Source organism: Mustela nigripes, chromosome 9, assembly GCF_022355385.1.
Source record: "Mustela nigripes isolate SB6536 chromosome 9, MUSNIG.SB6536, whole genome shotgun sequence".
In the NCBI taxonomy this organism is placed as follows: Eukaryota; Metazoa; Chordata; class Mammalia; order Carnivora; family Mustelidae; genus Mustela; species Mustela nigripes.
This window is the reverse complement of record NC_081565.1, coordinates 10,977,776-11,002,793: the sequence shown is the minus strand read 5'-3', so window position 1 is coordinate 11,002,793 and position 25,018 is coordinate 10,977,776. Positions and strand designations below refer to the sequence as shown.

The 25,018-nt window shown below is 43.2% G+C and overlaps 1 protein-coding gene across 6 annotated transcripts in view; it reads right to left on the bottom strand.

The window, feature by feature from the left end:
- DENND1A (DENN domain containing 1A) overlaps positions 1 to 25,018 on the bottom strand; it is a 496,533-nt gene that overhangs the window by 208,974 nt on the left and 262,541 nt on the right. For all 6 annotated transcript variants that reach the window (XM_059410848.1, XM_059410842.1, XM_059410846.1 and 3 more), the window contains one exon: positions 9,557 to 9,657. In XM_059410848.1, coding sequence (XP_059266831.1) covers positions 9,557 to 9,657 — 101 coding nt within the window. The remainder of the gene's footprint in view (positions 1 to 9,556; positions 9,658 to 25,018) is intronic.

Sequence of the window (25,018 nt, the reverse complement as noted above, 5' to 3'; positions counted from 1 at the left end):
CGACACCCAAAGAGCGAAACGGGACTGTAACAGGGCTTCGTGGTGTCCAGAGAGAAAAAGCAACTAGTTGTTCAGGAGCTTAAATCTAAAGAAGACAACTGGGGAGGGGAGAGAGAAAATGAATGTCTTACACTACATTTGGTATATGCTCAGTGTCTTCCCTCTGCTTGTCGGGCAACCCACAGCTACTACTGTGTGTGGGGCATCGCATCGGGCTTGGGATAGAGGACAGAGAAAACAGTTCGGGTCCCTGACTATCAGGCACTCACAGTGAACAGCAGACATGAGATGAGTGTATTAGCATATGTGTGTGAATGGAGGTAAAGGAAACATACAAGGTGCTGTGGGGCGGACCTGAAGTGACCTCTTTTCATCATGACAGCAGTCTTGAGAGGCTGGTCTCCATAATTTAGAGAGGCATCTATGGCTCAAACAGGTTAAGTGACTTGACAAAGGTCACAGCTGGTGAGAGGCAGAAAATATGGCTTGAAAAGCAGAAGGGGTACAAATGCCATGAGTTAATCACAGTTTTCTTAGGGGAAAAGGTATTTAATTTCCACCCATCCCTCCCTGATTTATGAGCAACAGTCCGGGATGAGGACCCATGAGAGGACAGGAGCAATTCTGGATTGGGAGAGGAGGCCCAAACTGCCCAGCTTCCAGGCGTGCCGTCGGGAGCCAGCTTACAGGGCTTGTGCCCTGTGGGGCAGCGTGGTGTACATGGGGTTAGGCACTGGAGATGGTTTCCTAACGCATGTCTATCCCTGCAGCTGAAGCACGGGGGGGAGGGGAGGCACGGGAGCAGTGCTCTTCTCAGTGTGTGCCCTGTGGCTTCCTGGGGTAACCTTGGGGCTTGGGGGAGATGCCTTCCAGAGCTCCAAGCCCCCAAACCCAACCTAAATGAACACATGAGCTACAAAGATAAGGCCTGGATGAAAACCTGGAAAGGTCAACATCAAAGCCTAAAGTGGTCCGCCCTTTTGTGCCTTCTCAGTCTACCGGAAGGAGACATACTTGGAAAACATCAGGAAGGGCTCCATGGCTAAGACCACTGTAGCAGGAGAAGTTAATCACAGAGAAAAGGTCAGGAGACAGGGCTTTCTATTGCCCCAGAGAGTTCAATGAGAACCATAACAGCCAGAGCCAGCTGCAAAGGGACGTCTCTAATCGGGAGCCACCAGCCGCCCAGGAGACTCTCATAGAAATGCAGGAATGAAAGAGGGAAGAAAGAAATGAGAGAGGGAAAAAGAAGTTTATGGATAAATCAAAAGGAAGTAACTCCCCCGCAAATGTAAAAGTTTAAAAAGAAGAAAAGAGTTCTTTTTGTTTTTTAAGGACTGAGACACGTCACATGCCAAGATGTAAAGCATCAAATCCCTTCTCAGCCTAGCCTCTCAGTCCTTCAAATGTTTAAGGGTAAGAACAAATCCCCTGTGCCGAGAGATCACACCGAGCCTTGCACTGCGCTGGTGGCTTCATGCACTCTGCCTCGGGCCCACCCCGAGAGAGGCAGGGACGCTCATCCCAAAAGTCCTGCCATGAGATAGGGCCCTGCCCCGCTGAGGCACGATGGCATCACAGGGTCTGTGACGCCTGCCCTGTTAGAATGTTTGCTGGAGAGACCACACCACGCAGTGCTATAGAAATTCCACAGTTTTCTAAGTCCTGGGTCCAAGATAGGCTCCAGGTACGGGAGGAGTGAGGAATTACACACTGAATGTGTCTCAAGAACCGGAAAGCAAGGATTGGTTGTATCAGCAGAGGTCAGGGCCAGCCATGTTCCATGCAGGAGTCAGAGACTGGGGCAGGGGAGGCAAGCGGTGTGGCCCCTTGTCACATCCGGCAGCAGGACCGGGCCTGACAAGGTGGACCAGCAAGCCAGGTTCTGACGCTCAGACATAGATGAGGTGGCGGGCCCACAGCGGGGGGTAAGCTGTCATCAGGAGAGCTCTCCACAGGGCGGCTTGCGACAACCACCAGCCCCAAGCGGGGAAGGGCCATTTCCGCGGCAGGGCGCTTCGCCTTCTCTAACCCTGCAAGTTTCTGCACCACTGCGGGCATACGCCACCGAGGCTGGATGACTGCCATCTCGCCGCACACCTAGCACCTGTGCCATCAGGGGCACCTCGGAGGGACCAAGTGAAGGGTCTGATGCCATCCACCCACACGCGCTGCTCATTTTCACCGAACACTGGCTTTCCGCTGTGGGTGCTTTTGGAAGGTTAAAAGATTTCTGTTTTTAAATAGGACCAATTACCTTACTAATGATAAAGACTATATTTAAAAAATCTAATGGCTCTGGGATTAGTAGTGATGATTGCACAACCTTGTGAAGACACAAAAACCCCAGAGAACTGTACACCTTTAAAAAGGCTGTTAAGTGTCGCAGTACAGGAGTTAAGATTGAATTTTTAAAAATGGAGAACTTGAACCTAAAGAACCCACAGTATTAGTAAAGATTCCTATAGCGTCTATGGCTCCAATAATGCAAACAGCTCCCAGTCTCTCCTCTCTGCCATTTTTCCACCAGGAAAACAATTTACTCATAAATTGTCCAAAACCTCCTCCAAAGGCTCTTGGCACTCTCAATCTGAAGGAAATGGAGGGGCACTGAAATGTGGTGACTGTCAACACCAAACGAGTTTTTAGATTGCCAGGCTTCTCACGGAGAACATATTTTCCCCTACACTCTTGTGGACGAGGAGACGGGAGGCTCGGAGGGGTAATGTGATTCACCCAAAGACATGTATTCAGTGGGACCAGAGCCAGGATTTGGACCCGAAACTTAACTCCTCTACTACTCAGCCTCTCTGTTCAAACCTCAGGGTCAAGTTTAGCCAAATCTTACTAAGGGATTTCCCTGGAAATCTAGAACTTCCCTTTGTTCAACATTGTACGCTTCCTCCCCATCAGGCCAACTACAGACACAACTTCTCTCCTTCTTCTGTCTGAAGCTGAAATCCTGGTCCTTTTCCTTTCCTACGGTTCCCCAAAGGAGCCCCTGTTGGCGTGGTTCCACCCCGAGCACTGGACCTTGTCCCCTGCTGCTGCTTAGCTGGAAAAGTCTGTTCTCCTACTCCTGCCTGGACACCTGAATTCTTTTGGGAAGGAGTGTTTTATCAGACCCAGGACCATCTACAAAGAAGCTCCTACCTTCCTGTGCCCAATGCCAGGGATATAGCAGGCACTCATAAATATTTGCTACAAAATACAAATGACAGTTTCTGCTCACTTGGATTTCAATCTTTAACAAAACCTACAGGGCCCAGACTTTGGTATATACAGAAGAATTTTAGCCACACCTGTCTACCTAAACTACACCCATCCATTTCACCCGGATGTTGTGCATTTCAACTGGATTTTGCTAGGTCGTTCCTATATATTCACATTAATAGATAGGCTATAAATCTATCTATCTGTAGTTGTTAATAACAAAAGTAGTACCTACTGTTTATGGAACACCTGTTTTTTTTTGTTTTTTTTTTTTTTTTGTCAGTAGTAATTACTATTCATGTTTGACAGAAGAGAAAGGAGGCTGAGAGGTTCGGTGACCTCAAAGCTAGTAAATGGGGAAGCCAGAACCACAGTCAGGTTTATCTGTTTCCACCACACCACACTTCACTGATTTCTATTTCTGTCACTAAGAATATCAACAATCCCACTGACTCTAGCATCAATTTATTCCCTACGCGAAATCTCATGGCATCAATGGAGACAGAGATTAGACTGGACCCAGCCCCAAGTCAACCGGAAGTCACTTCCTAGACTGATGCCCCTTCACCATGTGGACTGGGGACCCTGTGATCAGGCACATTTCAGCCTACTTGCTAAAAATTCTAGATGGAAAACGTGATGCAGCATGTGCAGATTGATTCGGAACCCAACAGGCAACGTGGATAAAGAGCCTAGAACTAGAATCTCTCACACGGAGTTGGAGCATACCCACTCCGAGTGGAAGAACAGTTTCCAGAGTCAGGAGATACAACACATTTTACAAAGACAACTGCAAAATTCAAACCTTAATTGTTCACATAGGATATAATTTTTGGTTCAGTCACATCCTCAAGAGCATGGGGAGTTAGGTACTAACTTGGCTCTTGATCTGGCTGGTCTTTGGGGGACAACATGAACTTGCCCTGATCTGCTCTGGAAATATTTTGTCACAAAGGCATATTAACAAGTGTCCAGAACAACCCAAATATACAATTCAATTTGGGAACTGACTTGTAGTCCTTATTTAGGACAACTTCTGAAAGAGTAAGGCAGAAAAAAGAATTTACATGGGAAATACCATATGGTTTCTACCGGGACCTTTTATTAGCAACATCTAATTAGCATAGTGCCGGGTACATAGTAAGTGCTCTACAAATATTTTCTGAATGAAAAACAAGTCATCAAGACGCCTACATGAAAATTTTTTTTTTCACAAAATCTTGGTGATGGGTACAACTTATTCTCTCATACTCTGGAGGATGTTAGTAAGGAAAGCTTTAGTATCAGATGGCCTTACATTTCAACCACAGGCTCTACCATTTCCTAGCTGTGTGACAGTGGTTTAAGTCACGAGAAGTCCCTAAGGTTTGACTTCTGAATCCATACAATGGAGCTAATAATGAGATATTATTTACGGTTTGATTTTGAAGATTTGCAATAATGTTGATAAAGAGTTACACACACACACACACACACACACACACATACCCCTCAATAGATGGTGATTATTATAATGAAGCAAAACGCAGATTCTCATCAGCAAGTTAATCCCTTTGTCCCAGAAATGGGAAGGCCCTCCCAACACCGGCCAAGGTCAGGGCTGCCGTCAGCCAAGGTAGGGAACATTCTCATTTTCGCTTTCAAAGTCAAGAAAATGGTACAGATCTAAAGTAGAAAGGAACCAGCAGCACATGTTTTTAAATATTCATAAGGGCTGGAAATGTCTTACTCCTTTCGTTTTCTCTGCCATCTGCTTTTGTTTCTTTTCTTTTCATTCTTATGCCACAGCTGCAAATGAAAACAACCATACAATAACTCAAGTTAAATAAAAAAAAAAAATCAAAATAAAAACAATCTGAGGGGTAAAAAGAAAAGATGAATTATAAAGTTTTCCCCTGAGCTCACAAAGCAGCAGAAATAAGAATGTCTGATCTGAGTTAAACCTTCTGGAAACCAAAATCCATGTCCCGTGTTTATAATAACCATGTAAGAGCAGCCACCATTTGCTAAGTGGCCCCTGAGTGCCACTTGATGACCAGTATATCTAATTCTAAATCACTCTTCAAAGTAGGTAAATCAAACCCACTTTACAGAAAAAGACACTGCAAGTCGAAGAGATCAAATAGATTTTTAACGGTTACACAGCTAATAAGACAGGGTACTGAGATCTGAATCCAGGTCCTCTGAATCCAAAGCTGAGGTACTTTCTCTACCACCCTCTCCAAAAATGTGAAGGGATTTGAAAATTTTAATTTGGGAAATATTTGGGGGCAGATCATTTGTACTACACTGATTTATTCAGATAATTAAAATCTGTGATTATACCTCTAATTAAAGTTAACTCAGATAATTGGTTGCTGTATTTCTGAATGTGCAATTAGAGTCTTCCACATAATTGTGGGGTTTTCGGCATCATACTTTCCATTTATTCACCACATCCCAGAGCTTTGCTCTACTGGCCTCTGTTCTACGTGAGGCTGCATTACAGCTCCTGGGGTCTCTGGGCCCAAGGACCATGACTTGTGATACCACCAGCAGGATCTGGACTCAGCCCCATTTAACATGTCTTTGTCCAGAAGTCAATGAACACCTCATCTTCAAGTGCAATGTAAAAAGCTCTCACAGCCTACACTGTTGTCCTGAAAACCCCTAGCAGCATGTACCTGAAGAAAAACTGGCAGCAGTGGTCCTCATGTGTTAATTACACTTTCGAAGTCTATTATGCATAGAAAGGGCACCTGCTGGCAGTGAAAATGACTAGAATCTGCCCTTCCTGTGCAGTGAGTAAATTGAGAGTTCATTTCTACAGGAGATAATAGTTTTCAGATTCCATTTCGTGTATCCCCTGCATGGGGACGTACTTAACATTTAAATCATCTGCAGAGGAACAAACCTCCTTCAAATTTACATGTTTCAAGCTCCTAGCACTTTACTTAAAATGCTAGTTATCCCTGCTGGCTCTCACCACCAAGGATTAAACTCAACAGTGGTGAAAGTCACCGAGCACAATAGAATAAAGTTATTAGCATTGACTCAAATTTCATGACATTTGTAGTTTCTGACCAAAGCAGTTGGTAGCAGGCTGAAGGTGATCAAATCAAGCCTTGAATGGAAGATCTGTTTTGTTTTTTTTTTTTTCCCTCTCGGGGTCTTTTATTTCCACATTCTTAACATGTTGTAGTTAATAAACAGATACCAACCTCCACTGGCCTGTAATCATCCTTTGGTCAAATGTCAAGAAAGTTCTTTCATGAAAACAAGAGACCAGGAGAAGAACTGCTATCATGTACACAGATACTTCCAAGATGGAGCCTAATCACAGAACCCGCTCAGGCTCTGAAAAATGCAAGTCTGAGCTTCGATTTTTTTGGAGAAGTTGGGGTTGACAAGGGCTAAGGAGACGTTATTGTCAAGTCTTCCCTTCTAAGGTAGACCTGCCAGCATTGTTGCCCTCGGGCAGGCTGGTGACACAGCTCACGAGAGGGCTGGAGTTAGAGAGGAAGTCGGAAAGAGGACCTCAGATCACCTTCCACAGGGAAGAGCAAAACAGCCAATAAATCCTTTGAGCAAACAAGAAAGGACGGCTGGAAAGAACAAATGGCTAGAATAAATACTAATTTCTTTGTAAAGTGAAACTTTTCAAGTATAGAAACCATACGTTTTCATTGCAGAAACAGAATAATATAAAACAAAATAAAAATAAAAATCACACCGAGTTCCTCCCCCTCCTCTCCAAATCCCTGCTAACACTGTGGTGTGTTTCCTCTTAGATCTCTGCCTGTGTGTGTATATGTGTGTGTATGTGTGTGTGTGTGTGGTATGTGTACATATACACATATAGATACATCCACATTTGTATACACACATCTACACACACATTTTTGTGTCTCATAGACACACATAATGTTTGTTTTTATAAAAACAGAAGCATACAGTATATGGTATTTACACTAGAATAAGTTACTAAACCTCTTGGGGCCTTGGTTTCCCGATCTGTGAAATGGAGCTAATAATATGCGCTTCACGGGGTTGCTAGAAGAATTAAGTGAGATCACAGACTGGGGCATTGGAGGTCTTCAACACTGGCAGCTATTGTTACCACCGAAGCTGACAAAGCCTTTCTCTCTGCACAGTTCCGGAAATGGAAGCTGCCAGTTTCAAGCTAGCTGACAATTTAGCAACCAAAGCTTTCGAAATAATAGAAGAATAAAGTTGTACTATTTGGGAGGCAGAGGAACTACAATGACTCTGCCAATTCCTGCACACAGAAGCCCATTTGTGCTTGCATCTGAAGCTCAGCATCAGGACACACAGGTGCGGGGCACCTGAGTGGCTCAGTCAGTTAAGCATCTGCCTTCAGCTCAGGTCACGATCCCAGAGTTCTGGGATCAAGTCCTGCATCAGGCTCCTTGCTCAGCAGGGAGCCAGCTTCTCCCTCTGCCTGCCACTTCCCCTGCTTGGGTGCTCTCTCTTTCTCAAATATATAAATAAAATAAAAATTAAAAAAAAAATAAAATAAAAAAGGACACACAAGTGAGTCTCCTCCAGGGAGAATTCTAAAGTTTTCTCTTAAAGCACATGTCTGGGGAGAGGTGTACAGGGGGTGTCTCTCCGCAGGGGCATCAGAGACATGTGCGTAGGGAAGGGACCTGTGTCAGTGTGTATGTGTGAGTCTGGGGGCCACGTGTCTGTGTGAGGGTAGATGCCTATGAGACTATTCTATGTTGGTGGGGGCTGAGGGGTTGTGATGGCAGCAGGCTTCAATGGGCTGAGAGGACTGGGAAGTCTGTCTTAGGAACATATGTCCCCTTTCTACCTTTTCCATCTATTCCTCTCACGATCCTCCTCCACCTTTGTCCTCCTTCCCCCTCCCAATTCCCTCTCTCTTTCTTCCTGAGTGTCAGCGGACTCCTCGGCCCAGCCCCCCAGTCTTTCATTGAATCAACAACGAACACTACTGGAGAGCAAACATGGTCCTCTCCTTTGAGACACGTGGCAGCATGGAAAAAGCCAAGACAGTCAGTTTAGAAGCTCAAAAGGAAGCAGCAAGTCTGAGCAGAGGAAGAGTTCCTTAATTTCATTAAGTGGGAGAAAGGCACGGATAAAAACAGCTACCTTGATAAGAAAGATACATAACTAAGAGAGAAATAAGTTGATCCACTTTGTGCTATGCGCTGGAGAGGGCCACTGATTTTCTCCTGATGGCCCTGAGCTACATCTTGGTTGTACACATGGCTTCTTGGGATGAGAGTGAGCCCAACACAGCCATATGAGGAGTCCTACAGAATACCTTTAAGCTCCCAGCACAACCTGGCTACTTGAGTAAGCCTTTTCAGTGACAGGACTGCAAAATGGGCTGGGAGAACCTAGCAAAGACTATGACTGACCTGATAATAAACGTCCTTAAATCGTCAGTTTTTAAGTGACAGCGCTGTGACCCCTCTGTGGGTCCCTTTCTCCTGAATTTCTTAATTTCTGGCAGGCAGTACCTTTTCCTACATACATACAGTGCTCCCTTATCAACATCTGCTGACTTGAGCTGTCTGGAGACAATGTCTTTAATCACATTATGCTGGAGAAAGAAATTATTCAGAAGGAAAACAGATCCAAATCCGTTACACAGTCTTTCTTGGTAATCTATCGAGGACAGAGGGTGACAACGTATCTGCAGATCCCCTACCATGGGCAGCTTTTCTACACTGTGTCCCTTCATCTGCTGAATCATTTCTGTTCATATAGCACATACGGCCCGACTCCACTTTGCAGATGAGGAAACAGAGTCTTAGGGCAGGTGACTTGCCGAAAGCAGCAGAGCTGACTCTAAAACCTGCCAGCCTGCCTTTTGCTAAAATACATGTCCCTGGACAGTGACACTCTCAGCAAAAAAAAAACCAAAAACAAAACAAAAAACGCAGAGGGTTCTGAAGTCTGGCCTGTGCGCCCAAACCATAGCTGGAAACAAGTCCTACAGAACGTTTCAGGGTATGGCTGAAACCTGAAGACCTGGGGGAACACAACTGTGCTTCTCACCCGGCTCCGATCCATCTTGGGGGAGAAAAGGAAACAAAACAAAACAAAAACACACCACTGCTTGGTGCTTTGGTCTCTCCGAAGTGAGCCATGGAAAAAGATCCACTGCCTTGCACTCGGAAGAATGCCACAGCATAGCTGAAAGCCATTTGGAAACCAAAGAGCCATGCGATCGATTGCCTGGTCTAAAATTCATGTCAGTCCAGTTAGGAGTTTCCGGTTAGTCAGCAACTGCATTATAAGAGACGGCCCTAACATCCTTCTCGGGTGCTGGGGAAGGAAAAGCAGGGGACAGGGGGAGTGGCAGCCTTACCAGCAGTAGTCCAACAGGTGCGGAGGCAGGACGGGGATGTACACGTGTTGCCAGAACATGGGGTACAGCATGGCGGCGGCCCCGTGGATGCAGGCGGTCAGCTGTAACACAAGCAAGTGAGAGCTTCAGAGCTACGGAATCCACGGGAGGCAATGCACTCACTGGAGGTGAGCAATAAAATTCAGTACCTACTTCTCCACATTTTAAAAATTATAAGCTACCTCAACCACTCAAATTCAAATTTAGCAAGAGCTTGCTTTTCCTTTCTTGTTTTTTTTAAGGATTTTATTTATTTATTTGACAGAGAGAAAGATCACAAGGAGGCAGAGAGACAGGCAGAGAGAGAGGAGGAAGCAGGCTCCCTGTGGAGCAGAGAGCCCAATGCGGGGCTCGATCCCAGAACCCTGAGATCATGACCCGAGCTGAGGTCAGAGGGTTAACCCAGTGAGCCAGCCAGGTGTCCCCTGAGCTTGCTTTTCCTAAGAAAGCTTCCTCCCCACCCTGATTACAAAGCTAATGCAGGATGACAGTAGCGATTTTAGAAAATGGAAAAAGGGGCAGAAGAAAATAAAAGCCTTTTGCCACCTGAAGATAACTGGATGTTCTGGGGAATTACAAACAAAGCACTTTTATTCCCTTTTCTAATAAAATTAGGATTACTGTAAATACAGTGCTCGTTTGCCTTCTTTTAAAGTCCATGTTTATTTGCTGGCATTTTCCCACATCCTTAAATATTCCTAGAAAATATATCTCTTAAGGACACTCAGTGAATTTCCCACAGTGTATTAACCACTCTCCCAACATCACGTTATATAATCAGATCATGTCAATAATTTTCAGACATGGTTCCTAGATGGAAGATTCAGAGACAACAACTGTAGTTTAAATATAATAAATGTATTAATATAATAAGGGATGGAGGCTCTTTACACTCCTGCAGCCATGCCCTAGAATGTCTTCTCCACAGCTCACCAGGGCTAAGAACTGCAGTCAAGTTAGTAGCTTTGGAAGTGTATCTGTTTGGATTTTATTTTTATCCCTCCGATCATGTCTAAAGCTTAACAGCTTGTCATGTTTCTTGGTTCTATTTCATAGGTAAATGCTCTGTTCATATTCGTAGTCCACTGATGAGTATTAGTATTTTTTAAAAGTGATTTATAAGTGAACACTGGATATTTACAAAGGATAGTAATGCTCCGTAACAGTTCTGAAAATAACTTATCCTTCTATAATCTCCTTTGAATTTGGGGGCTGGGGAAGAGAAGGTTTAAATAATTTCACAGACAAATCTCATCCTTCACGATGGTTTCTACTGCTGTTATACTACAAACATCCCCCAAATTCTTCCTCAGCATTTAACTCTTTAATCCATCTGGAATTAATTTAGGTTTAAGGACAGAGGTGAGAATTTATTTTTTCCACATAGTTAATCAATTGCCCCAGCACTGTTTACTGACTAATCCTTCCTCTCCCTCTTCTTTTGACATGGCCCTATTTCATATTCCTTCTTTTTCTTAAGAGCTAGACACATCATATCAGGATTTGATGTAATTAAAAACTTAGGGACAGAGATGTAATGGAATAAAATTGCTACAAAATTCAATATAGTGAAAGAAGGAAAAAAAAAACCAACACCTTTGGAGATAGGGCTATGAAGTGACAAAAGCCAACAACACATGTTTCTTTCTGCCTTTTTTCTTTAATGTTTCTTTGGTTTCTGGCAAGCCTGTTCCCATGAGGACTTTGCTTCTCTTGGAAGCTGTTAACTGGCCTTTGCTGACAGAAGGACATTTACGTGGCGAAAGAGTGACGTGCCAAGGCCCAGTTAAAAGAATCCCAGAGGTTAGTGTAACATGAACAGCTTTAAATTGGATATTCTGCTGATGTTTCCCAGTTGTGAGAGCTGTGTATGAAATCCACGGCTGCTACTTTCTTCCCCCTCCTGCTCCCTCCAGACCCTGTTCTTTAAATCAGGTCCATGTCATGAACAGAGGCCGACCAGCAAGCTCTCAAGAGTTGTTCCCAGAGACTCTGCCAAGGCTGGTAGGTTTAATCCATCCCTTCTCAACCCATTTCAGTAGGATTCCATGTAAAGAAGGCTGTCGTATTTTACATGACTCATCTCTTCAGGGTTAGAAGAGATGAAAAATCTTTGCTGGTGCTGAATGAGGGGAAAATGAACCAACTTCACTCCAGCGGCACCCTGCAGCGAGGCTGGAGGATGACCCTGGCTTTGGGCCGCACTTCTTCCTGTCCATCTTTTAACTGGCTGCCAAAGGACTCAGACTGAAGTGCAGGTCCCGTCATGTCCATCCGCAGAAGTCTCTGCGGGCAGGAGTGTCTTCACCAGCTTCCGTCTAACTATGTAGAGCAACATCTCTGGCCACAGTCTCCACTACCTTCTCTAAGCTCATCCTTTGAATAAATCATTTCAGACTTGGGAGTAGCTAGGGACTCCTTACCCAGGTCTATGCCCCTGGCAAACTCCTCCTCCTCTGGGTCTCTGTGAAAGCACTACTTTCCTCGCATAGCTCTTTTGGGCATAAGCCCCCATTACTAATGGGACTATACCTGGTCTGCAAGTTTGTCCTCTCTCTGTAAAGTGATACCCTGCCTCTCTTCCTCTCCATGTTCTCAGTGGCACAGCACCTATTAAGTGCGAATCAATGCAACGTTTCTTCCATAAATAAAAAATAATCCCTACTTACAATATATTCACATATAAAGATAGTGGCCTGGCTTTTAACTATTGGACTAACATTTTCCTGAGTCTCACAGAGTGTGGTATATAACTCAAATTCCAAAACAGTAATGGCAAGCTTAGACACACAAATATGTCACTTTTGGGAAATCATATTAATGGATTCCCTCCCTCTTTCTCTTTCTTTCCTTCAATAATACGTCTATTCTGTAACTCTACAACACATCAAATAAATAAGTAAAAGCATTTTAAAATCTCTAAGGTGCTGTACAAATATAAGATGTCCTCATCACATGAATTCATTTGTAATTCTCTTTGGGAAAGTCATTCAATAGAATGTTCCTGGTTGAGACAGAACTTGATTACTTCCCTCTTTTTAGCTTGAATTGGTTTGAGTCAAATCCTATTTCAAGCAATAAAGCGACAGAGATCCTATCTCCAGACAATGTTCTTTTCATGTCTCCTTTCCCTCAAAAAGACCTAAAAGCTAAACACCAAGATTTTAAAATTACCTATCCCTTATAAAAATCAAACATTTTTAAAGGTGCTCAATCATCATCCTCATTGGGGGTTTCCTAAAAGCCAAATCTCTGTAATTGGAGTAAAATGCATTGATCCATTTGGTTAAGAAAACAAACAAATAAACAAACAAACAAACAAAGAGAATTGTTTGGCTCTTTTCCAAAATGCAAAGCGGCAAAACGATGTACATCGGTATTTAAGAATAGTGGTGAGTCAACCACAAGAAAAGTGTTATGATTTATCTGTGCTTAATCAGAAATAATGCTATATCCCATAAATTATCATTAGCCACTTATTTTAAAAACAATTCTAAGGCCAACTCCATTTGTAAAATAAGGCTTTTAGAGGCCTATGCTCATTCCTTACAGAATACAAAATTTTAAAGTAATGAAAGTATACAATTTGGATTATAGTCAACAAAGGGGTATTGTGAGTATCTAATTGAAGTGCAAGTTGAAGAAAATGATCCTATCAAAATCTCACTCAGTGGGAGAATAGAAAGATAGTATGTGTAAAATTTGCCCAAAGTCATTAGTCACAATGAATATTCATCAGAAGCCAATTATCAATCCCATTTAATGACACCCCAAAAGATTTTGCCCTGAAGCAGCTGAATAGTCTAAGACTCCAGACAAAACTAGACAAATTACACAGCCAACAGCCAGTCTAGCCAGGACACAGACTGTAAAGTAAACCACTGGTGGGTTTCTAGACGCACTTTTAGCAAATTCTGTCCTCAATTAAAGGTGCACAAGGTCAGTTCTATCTTGGAGCTTTCTGCATGGCTCCATTAGTTTTCTTTGAGGCAAAGGGAGAGAAAGAAAGAAGGCAACAGGGATAGGTCAGGGAGAGGGACCAATGACAGAGCTGGAAAAATCATGAAGACACTGTGTGTGTGCGTGTGTGTGTGTATTTTTTCTTAGTTCAAGGTAGTTCTCAGATATAATGCCCAGATAGCCACAATCATAGATTCTAGTTCCTTGGCTGATTCCTGACGGCAGCTCTACAGTTTAACATGAAAGAAAAGTAAGACTCTCCCCTTAAAACAAAACAAAAAACAGGGGCGCCTGGGTGGCTCAGTGGGTTAAAGCCTCTGCCTTCAGCTCAGGTCATGATCCCAGGGTTCTGGGATTGAGCCCCGCATTGGGCTCTCTGCTCAGCAGGGAACCTGCTTCCTCCTCTCTCTCTGCCTGCTTCTCTGCTTCCTTGTGATCTCTGCCAAATAAATAAATAAAAATCTTTAAAAACAAAACAAAAACAAAACCCCAAGAAATCCCCACAGTATATGCTCCAGGCACCGTGTGAGGGGTTTAGGATTCTGAAAAGCATTGCTTAAGAAGTGTGCACGTTTACAAACGTATACACTCATCACCATACTTCACGGATGCGAAATCAGTCTCAAAGGTGAAATAACTTTGCCCAAAGCCACATAGCTCATCGGTGACAGAACTGGGACTCACATCCAGGTCGGTCAGACTATAATGGCCACTGCATTTCCACAATGCGTAAATTAACTAAAAACATTTTTGACTGCCTACCCTGTGCCTATACCCCATGCGGAGGAGCTTGAACTAGGTGACATACTGTTCCTACCAGCACAGCCAAATTATGCAGAAATACGTCTGCCTTGTTGTTAGATGACCAAATACCTGGGGTAAAATACCAATTAACAGAAAATAATCATTTCTAAAACAAACACAGATCTGATCATTTCCTGGGGGTTAGTTACCCTTAACTGGGGTGCTGGATGGTCTTTAATCCACTGGAAATTCTAGACAAGGGCATAATGATTTTTGGTCAAGTGGGAAAGCTTACTCCCCAATCTGGCCCACCGATTTCAAAGTCTGGCTTTCTGTCATTTTCCCTTTCATATACTTCCATGGAGTTGCCATTAAGTTTCTTCTTGATCTGAACAAGCCGCTTCCTCTCCTGAGTCTCATTTTCACTTACAGGGAAAGGGAGGAGTAGGACCCCGTCATCTCTGTGTTCTCTTCCAGCTTTATCAATTTCTGATCTAGAGGAATTCCCATCCTTTGAGGTGAAGAATGTGCCTCCTGTACCCCAGCTTACCTTCTTCAGCTACGCTGAATGTAAGTAAAACAGGGCCTGTCTCAAAGCTCGTCTTACTTTTTCAGGTCTGCAGTTACAGGGGCTAACCGGAATGCCTGGGCTACCTTGGCTACCCCCGTCAGCCGCTGCAGGCCTAACCCGTGGAGGTTAGACTGTGGAGGGCACAGCCTTCCCCAGTGCTTGGCCCCCAACATTCCGGATATCTCAGAGGTAGATGATCTGAGGAGACCAGGGGGCATGAAACTAAAGATGTGAGCTCCTCAAGGACACAGACCACGTTTGATTTCCTCTCCCTATCTCACTATGCTTGACACAGAGCAGGCGCTGGGCAATCGGTGGGGAATGTAAGAATGCCTCCAGCTTAACACCATGAGGAATGGGAGACAAGATTACCAGACAGTTAACAAATTGTAATTGCTTAAGAGATCACAATTAGAAGCTGCACATTTCTAAAAGGTATTGAGATTCCAAGTACTAAAGGAAAAATCAGATGGTCACAGTCATTCTTCACATCCTAGAACTCAGGATGCTGAAAGATCAAACTGACGCCTGCTTCATCACAGGCTTAGTTCCAGGCAGAATTTCGCTTTCCCCTCTGAGGCCAAACACCAGGAAATTGATAAAAACAAAGAGTACAGAAAGAATACCCGATTACTAGCTTTAAAGACAGGTCATTCTTATGTCCACACATTTCAACCATGAATCATCCTACGTAGAACAGTTGCAGAAAATGTTGTGTGTCTTGTAGAAGTTCTTAGCTCTCTCAGTTTGTGAACTAAATTCTTTTATTTGATTATAACCCATGTTTATAATCATCAAGGAATAAATGGCTCATGATTCAAACAGTGTTGCTGATTTTGTTTCTCATTTTTATTTACTCTCAAATAGCAAACCCACTATGAGATCAACAAAAAGGCTTTTTTTTTTTTTTTTTTTTTGCAGGGGCTACAAAAGTTAATCTACTTAACCCTTCCAAGGGTATGAGAAAAACCTTTTCATTATAAATGGTTCAGCTCTGATCAAATTCGGTTTACTATATTTAGTGAGGGAAGAGTTGGCTTTTAAGAAACTATCAAAGATGCTTTAACAGAAAGACAATTTATAAAGCCTTAGAAATCAAAGACCTTCAGCTGGTCTAGACAGATGCCAGACATGTGCGTGGAAAGAAGGAAAAGAGCAAAGAATGTCCTGCTTTTCTTAGAAGCCAAAATGTAATGCTTCTTTAGTTTTGTTTTTCAGGGTTTTATTTTTGTTTTGTTTTGTTTTGTTTTGTTTTGCAGGGGGTGGGGGCAATCTTTCTTTCAGTAGTTTCACTTAGTTGGATGGAACACATCCTACCTCTTGCTTCTCCACTATCCGCTGGGGCGTGTCTACGACCATACCTCCCGGAACACAACTGATCTCGTTTGATCTTGGAAGATAAGCAGGGTTGGCCCTGGTTAGTACTTGGATGGAAGACTATCCACTGGGGAAAGGGAAGAGAAAGACAAAAAAAATCCTAGTGCACCAACATGGAGTCGAGCAGAGTGCCTTCCTCTAAGGGCAAGATCATCCAGTCAACAGGAAGCTTTCTCAGGAGATCACCTGCTTAATCACTTCTCTCTTTTAAAAAGTGACCTACTAGGTAAAGTAATTAGAGTAAGTTATTAGCCAGGGCAACAAGCTTTTGTGCCAAGATCTGACATTGCAAAGTATCAAAGCAACTAAAACTGCCAGAGAAAAGCTCTCGCTTCCAAAGCAGAGGCAGAAAGGATGGAAGGGCACACTGTAATGTAAATAAGCCCACAGGACCGAGACTGAGGAGAGTGAAGCCTTTTCTTTAAGATGAAAGAGAAAAAGGCAAAGTTACATTGAGATTGATAATTCATTTTAATACAGGGACAGCAAGGTGCTGTCACTCCTCCATTCTGTGCCTGTGACAGACACTATTAACTGTGGAGTCAGGACATGGCCTGAAGATTCTTCCGAACATGCAACCATTGTCAATGGATCCAAGTTGGCACTCAAAAAGAAATTTTTTAAAAAGATTTTATTTATTTGACAGAGAGGGAGAAAGATCACAAGTAGGCAGAGAGGCAGGCAGAGAGAGGGAGGGAAGCAGGTTCCCTGCTGAGCAGAGATCCCAATGCAGGGCTTGATCCCAGGACCCTGGGATCATGACCAGAGCTGAACACAGAGGCTTAACCCACTGAGCCACCCAGGTGTCCCCTCAAAAAGAAATCTACCAGCCACCTCAAGTTCTGTGTAAGTGGATATTAATAGTTCTTTGGAAATATTTCTAAGATCATAATTTATGTTTAGCTAACTTACACTGCTGCTTTAATAAAGAACCGTATTTTTTAAAAGGAAAGACAGCATAGGAGCGCCTGTGTGGCGCAGTCGGGTTAAATGCTTGACTCTTGGCGTTGGCTCAGGTCAGGATGTCATGAGATCGAGCCCCAAGTCCAGCTCTGCGCTCAGCACGGAGTCTGCTTAAGACTCTCTCCCTCTCTTCTGCCTCAACCCCTACCCCCTCCCCTGCACACACACTCTCTCTTAAAAAAATCTTAAAAATAGTAGCATAACTGAACATGGAATCATGAGTACCTATCTATCAGGTATCCAACCGTACCTGAAGAAACTGGAAACGTCAGGTGCTAGGACTCACTAGATTTGAAGGCATGGGGGCAGAAATCTTCCCTGTAGCATTTTTTCAGGCAAATCCAACCTTAGAAAATACCAGTAAATGCAGAAATATTGAAGCTGTAACAAAGCCACCACCTTGACCACTTTGCTTCCTCTGCATTTACTACTGCAAGCACTGTTCCAAATGCTTCTGTGTGTTTACTCAATCTTCATAACAGCCCTATAAGGTAGGTAACACTACTGTCTCTACTCTACAGATGAGGAAACCAAGGTGACTATATATTTAAGGACCTCATGCAAGGTCACAGAGCTAGTGGCAGAGTTAGGAGATGAATCCAGGGAGTTTAGCCCTGGAAACTGTGTTCTTAGCTCACAGGAAAGGGCCTCTGTGCTGGGATCCGTATTAATCGGACTATTACCGAGAATCCACTCTGTGTACAAGCCATGCCCTCAAGCAATTTAAAATAGAAAGCTCAAAATGCAATCAACTTCAACACAAAGGCATTATGAAAGAGGGGGTATAATAGAGGTTCAACTGTGTTAGCACATAAAGAAGGAGTCATTAATTCTGCCTGGGGCAAGAATCAGGCCTGCTTCCTAGAGCGAGCGAGAGAGACATCAGAGCAGAGTCTGGAGGGATGAAGACAGGAAGCTGCTAGACCTCCTCTCCAGGAGCGTGGTCAGGTAGTAACGCTGGGTCCAGTACACACAGCAACTTCTTAGGCCACTCAACCGCTATGAGGTCATGACTGTGGAGACTTGAACAAGACATGACAATTTGGTCAATGACTGAGTGACCAACGAGAAGTGAGTGGGTGTGGAAAACCTCCTAGGAGTTGTCATGACTATTCTTTGTTGCCTGGATTCATTCACCACCGACTATCCCCAGTTATACTAATCGGAACTTCCCAACACTTCCAGGATCTCGATAGCCCTTTTGCTTCCGAAAGTCAAATCAGGGTTGACTGACCTTCAGAGTCAACTAACCTCTGCTGACCAAGCAGTGTGTGCCTAGCACTGGGCGATGCGCTTTCACGTCGACAACCACTTAATACTTATCCCCATTTTTAAACAACAGGACAGAAAGATTCAACAAAAATCAAGTACGTTGCCCAAAGCCAGATGGTTAGGGAGGACTGAGCATAAAGGTAGGAAGTGAACAAAAGCATCCTGACTTGAAGCCTGGTACTCTCCTGCTGTCCTTCCTCTTGGGAAAAGATCACCAGCGTGACTGGCTGAATCGTCTAGCTGGCAGACCACAGAGCTATCAGGATAGCAAAAGAGAAAAAAATGTGAGTTTTCCTAAGATCTGTACCAACCTAACAGCACAGCCCAATCTCACATCACGCTATGGTTCACCAAAGTGACCACACTTTCAGCCTACAGAAACCGCAGGAAATCACAAGTCCTTATTCTTGCTGACTTAGCACCTAGTAGGTGCTCAAATTTCTTTAATAAAATCCACATGACATCTGCCAGCATGGGTGCTGTTAAGGGCTTTTTAAGCATATGAAGATATCGGTGACTTGACTATTACCCATTAGTGCTTTTTGGTAGACATTTGATTCCTGAGAGTCATATAAAAATAAGCTATCACCAGGCCTATAACCTAAAGAATACACTATTTCACAAACTGACCACACCACTAAAATAATACGTAAGATTCTTGACCACATTCTCAGTGCAATGACTGAAAAGAACCGTCACCTTGTTCTCTTTATACCCATGCATCCTGAATTACAATGGTGCACCGCATCAGCAACCAAAATTATTGACAGCTTACCCAGATTATACTTAGCTCTGCCTGATCCCCGACTAGCCAGTGCCAAAATCAAAACTCTCCTAAAGAAAAACATGGAGTCAAAGCATTTTTTAGTGCTAGCCTGCGGTCCTGTCTTCCAAACAAACTTAATCAGGCTCCATTATGTAGTCTCAAAATGAAAATTAGTCTAATGATGCAAAATAACAGTAATCAAAGAAGAAATAATTGTTTTTGTCTTACAGAACAGTTTATTCACTGTTTCTGAATCTGGGTGTAGATTAATCATTTAAGGAACCTTAAAAAAATAGACGTTTTGTGGTTTTCATGCTAGGCCTTTTGAACCAGAAAAGTCTGGAGGTGACACCCCCAAACCTGGATTTTTAACAAGTTCTCTGGATCATCCTAACACAGATAGCCCATGGACCAGCATCTGGGGATCACCAGCAGTCTGAATCCCGTGTCTAGTCCAAAACAGGTACTTATTAATGCTCACTGAAGCAAAGGGAGCAGAAGCAGGAGAGGAAGAACAAGAACTAGTTAGGGATACCTTGGCTGGTTGAAATCACAATTTTCAAAATATTTCCAGTTAAACTGTTGATGCTGTCTATATTACAGAGCCTCTATAACATCTCAAGGCTCTTCATTCTAGATGCAGATCAACACAAACAGGAGAAAACGAACTCACACATAATCAAATGAAGAACATCGTTCAAAAAGCAGTTAATTGTATTTATACTCCAAAACCAGAGAAAAACCTTCCAGTCTTTTCTCCTATTTCCTGCCAATGGAAGCTCCTTTCATCCCTAAGTTTTTAATACTCTCTGAGCCACAATAAAATTTTAGGTGATGAAGAACAGAGAGGCTACCCTATTTGAAAGTTGGAAAGTTTGGCTGCAGAGTCTGTCTTTCACGCCCCTTCATTACATTTTGTTAAGGATTTCCCTCTTCACCAAGAGGATTAGTTTTCTTCTCACTTCTTTGAATACTCCTCTTGGGTTGTTAGTGTGAACTAGGTTAATCTCTCTTTTTTAACATATAAAAGATGAACAAACAAAATGTTCGATTTATTTTATTTTTTTTTTAAATAGAACACTAAATTTAGTCTTAGAATTCTCTGTTTGGTAAGTTTCCAGTTACAAGGTCTTGGCTTCCCTTGAGCACAGTTTGAAACAAAATAATGCAGTTTGTTCCTACGGCTGGAACATGCAGAGTGGAGTGTGCAGGCAAAGAGGCCCTGGCTCCGGTCCAGGATTTCCAACCTTCTTAAACTGCCGGCTCTCATCTCTGCTTTGAGGGCGGCAGATAAGCAAAACGGGATTAGTTATTTCTAGTCCAGAAGAGCTGGGAAAGCTTGACACCCGTCATTTGGGTGCACTTCCTGTGACACAGGCTGGCATAGGCATGAACAGGTGGAGTTCATCAGGAAAGAAGTGAAAATGAAACCAAATCTGAAAACCCGCATAGTACACTACCGGGCCCTTCTTAGGTGACAAGACCAGGTGGTGGGAGATAATGCAGGCTCTTAGTGGGAGTGGGTGGGACCGGGGTGGGGCGAGGTTGGCAGGGCACCCATCCCCATCCCTCACACCCACACTAGGTATCACCCACGTTGTCTGGGGCTAATACTTAGGAAGAAAGTGTCAGGGAGAAGGTATTCATTGGGTTTTTTGTTTTTTGTTTTTTCCCCTTCCCTAAATGAGGTACTATCACAGTTCTTTTCACAGTTATGGGTACTACATCAATAATTAGGTGTGGGAGCTCAATTAATTCGGTAGTGGTCTTGTCACTAAACTCTGCCTCCTTCCTCAGAACATGTTTTTAAAAAGCATCCACTAACTAAAACAAATATCCACTCTCTTGGCAAGTAAATATGCCTTTGTCATCATTTGCGGGATATTCTCAGTTTACAGAACTTCTTGCACTACTCCTAAATTATAAAAGGAGCGATTAGGGCCAAGATGCCCAGGGGCTGGAAGGAACTGCAGTACATGAGCCCAGAAGCCACAAAGAGTTAGGAAAGCTATGCCCCAGGGACCCACTAAGGTTGTGCTCATGGCAAGGGAATGGCAGGGGTGAGACTCCTGGAGAGGCAGATCTAACCACCTGCAGTCAGAGTGGGCTGAATCTGAGCAGTGCTCATGGAAACAGGGCTTTGCCTAATAGGGTGAGTGTGTCAGTGAGAAATTCCGATCTAAGCCTTCTGTTCCCCTGGTGCCAAGTGGTGCCGGGCACAGAATAAGTGCTCACGAAACCCAAAATAAAAAGCTTTGAATGTGCATTCAAAGGCAATGGGTTTTAATCCCATCTTTGACAAGGCACTTAAGCTCTCTCAGTGCCAAATATTCTCATCTACAAAAGGAGGATAAAGTCAACCAGCTCCCGGGGTTGCTGCGAGCAGTAATGAACACCTACATATATGATTAGCACAAAGCCGGGCACATAGTAGGTAGTTCAAAAAGGTTAACTGAAAATAATTTTAACAGGGTGTGAGGGAGAACTGGGGACCATATAAAATACAGGCTATGAATCAAAATGAGGGCACCCCACATACTTAGTCCACGGGTGTGGTCAATACACCTCTTTGGCAAGTCTTGGAACTATTTACAAGCTACCCAAGAAGTTCCTCTAAGCACTATACCATCAGGACTCAAACCAGTATTACTCAGCTCCATCAGGCTCCTTATCCTCTAGACTTGGCTCAGACTATCTTTTTGGCTAAGAGAATTCACAGACTCCCTTAGTGGGATGGATATTCTTAACCATGTGCTTCTACTTTGACAGTTCCCACGCATGGGTTCTGACAATAGTTTGAGGTGACACCCAACACACAAAATTTGATCCCCAAGGCAAGCACTTTGGAGGGGCTATGTTTCGTCTGTATATGTAATTCTCCCGGTGGTTTCTTCCTGAAGCCACACTGCATCACAGTGACCCACTTGCACAATTGCCTCTCCCAACTAGGACATGACCTTTGTCAGCTTACTCCGTCTCTCATCGTAGATGAGCTATTCTGCAAAATGGGGATAATATTGACCATCTAGGACTGCTCTTGGAATTCTAAGAGATCATCTCCATAAAGGTCTTATTTTAGACCGACCTGCTACCCAAAAGAGTTAGCAAAAAGCAACATGAGTTAAACTCAGTTATAAAAATCTGGAAGAAAAATGGGGCTTTTGTGCTAGAAGAGATCACAGTGAAGTATTTACATGAGAGAACAAGATTTAGTTAAGCCTCCCCTATTTATCATTTATAAAGGAAAAACAATCAATATACATTAACTGAGCAAAGAGAACAAAAACTCACATTTTTCTTATACAGAATATCATATTATTGACCAAGAAAGCGTGAAATGAATATTACCTGACTCTGAACTAAATACTGCTGGGCTTGTCTCTATTGACATAGTCATCTTTATAGAAAATGGCACTCTGGAGTGTTTGACAGCTTTTATCTTTCAGATGCTTGATGGTCCTGTGGAGCATCAAGCCCACATCTTATCAAAGAAAATTGAGAAAAATGGGGTTTGCCAAAGTATGATAGGCCACATCTGGGTTCGTCAAGAGAGGGTCATCAGAAACCTCAGGCTATTAAAATAACCTTTATGTCTCCCCGCCCATTGAAAAGATTAAAAAAAGCCACTACTGAGAAAATAAAAGGCAATAATTAGAAAACTTTCGATTCTGAAATTGGAGAAAGGCTTGGATAAAACTGAAGTCTGCTCAGCTACTTAATCCCCAGAGAAATGACACATTGGGGCGCTGATCACATGTGAGATATAAGGAGACCCCTGCCCCTTCCTAAAAAGGTTTCTACCATCAATCAGTAAAACGCAGAACACAATTAAAAATCAATTGTTTTTTAAAAAAAGTTTAAGTCAAAGGGATACATGGCGGCAGTCCTTAACCTGGATTCATAGTAATCACATTCAACACAGCAACTATCTCCTTATTTCTAAATAGCAACAATAAATAAAATAACAACAATAGCATCTATCTCCTTATTTCTAAATAACAAGTAACGAGAAAAAAATTTCTTGATTTTAAATTTTAAACAATATTTGACTTCCCATTACACATGCTAGTAACTTATTATAAATACACATACCCACACACACTATGCCAGACTCTAAGAGTTTTATAAGAACTAACTCACTTTAATTTTACTTGATAGGAGGTCATTGGTGACCTGAACAAAAGCTGTTTCAGTGGAGAGGACGGAGCTAAATCCTGACAGAAGACGCGGGAAAGGGGAGGGGAGCAATTAGACAGTAAATAGAGAGAACTCTTGAGACACTATGTTCTAAAAGGGAGGATAAAAATGGGATAAAGGGGGATGTGGAAGTTTTGTTTTTAAGTCTGGGAGATATTATACCGTGTAAGCAAGCTTGTAAGAATGGCCAGTAGGGGGGCACCTGGGTGGCTCAGTGGGTTAAAGCCTCTGCCTTTGGCTCAGGTCCTGATCCCAGGGGTCCTGGGATCGAGTCCCGCATCGGGCTCTCTGCTCAGCAGGGAGCCTGCTTCCTCCTCCTCTCTCTCTGCCTGCCTCTCTGCCTACTTGTGATCTCTGTCTGTCAAATAAATAAATAAAATCTTAAAAAACAAAAACAAAAAAAAAGAATGGCCAGTAGGGAAGAAAACAGTGATGCAGCAGAGAGGAGCTCGCGGCTGGAGGAACTCCCTGATGGCAGCCAGAAGGAAACCGAAGTGTCACCGTCTCAATAAGGCATTCCTTGGCCATCGATCTAAAACCACAATGCCTGCCACCTCACCCTCCCCATTCGGTCTCCTTCTTCCTTTTATTAACACTCCTTAGTACTCATCATTAGCTACTGTACCACAGTATTTATCTTACCTCGTTTACTGAAGGCCTACCTACTAGAATTAGAATGTAGGCTTCAGGACAGGGAGTTTGGCCTATCTGTTCACTGTTGTAACCCCAGTGCCTAAGACAGTGCCATGAAAAATACTGGTTGAATGGAGTCAGCTGGATAAGCAGAGTGGTTGGCGTGGAGAGGACAGACGGTGCATCCACAACAGAGAAGCGGAGTGGAGGAGCAGCGACAGGTGACAGGTAGGGTAGGGGCCACACCACTCTCTTCTGAGGGCGTCCACTAGATATGTATGGAATTTCAGGAAAGGTCATTTTCCCCTAGAAGTTCAAGATGCTGTTTCACCGTCTTCTGGTTTCAAGAACTGCCACTGCCAAATCTCGTGCAATTTTAATTCTTAACCTTCCCACAAGAATTCTTCTGCCTCTACCCCTGTGTTGTCAAATTTGAGGATGAAGGGGCTTGGTATCTTCTTTTTTTTTTAACTTTTCAAAAATTTTGAAATATCTATACATATAAAAGTATGTACATTACATAATCAACTTTCAAAAGAAAAAAACTTAAGAATCCAAAACCCAGCACCCTAACTTCATGGTTGGCAAACCACAGCCTGAAGGCCAAGTCTGGCCTGCCTATTTGTGTAAATAGAGTTTTGTTGGAATACAGCCACACCCACCAGTTTACGGACTGTAAACTACAAGGTTGCAGTCCCCTAATTGTAAGACTGGATGGCTTACAAAGCCATATTTTCTACTGGACCCTTTACAGAGTAGTCTGCTGGTTCCCTAACCACCCTCAAGAGAGAAAGCAGTATTTTTGATGTCCCTTATATGCCTCTTCCCAATTATACCATTTTCATTCCCTTTGAGGAAACTACTACCTGAATTTTGTGTTAATCATTTCCTTTCATGCCCCATGCAGTTTGTATGTACCCCTAAATCATACACCATTTAA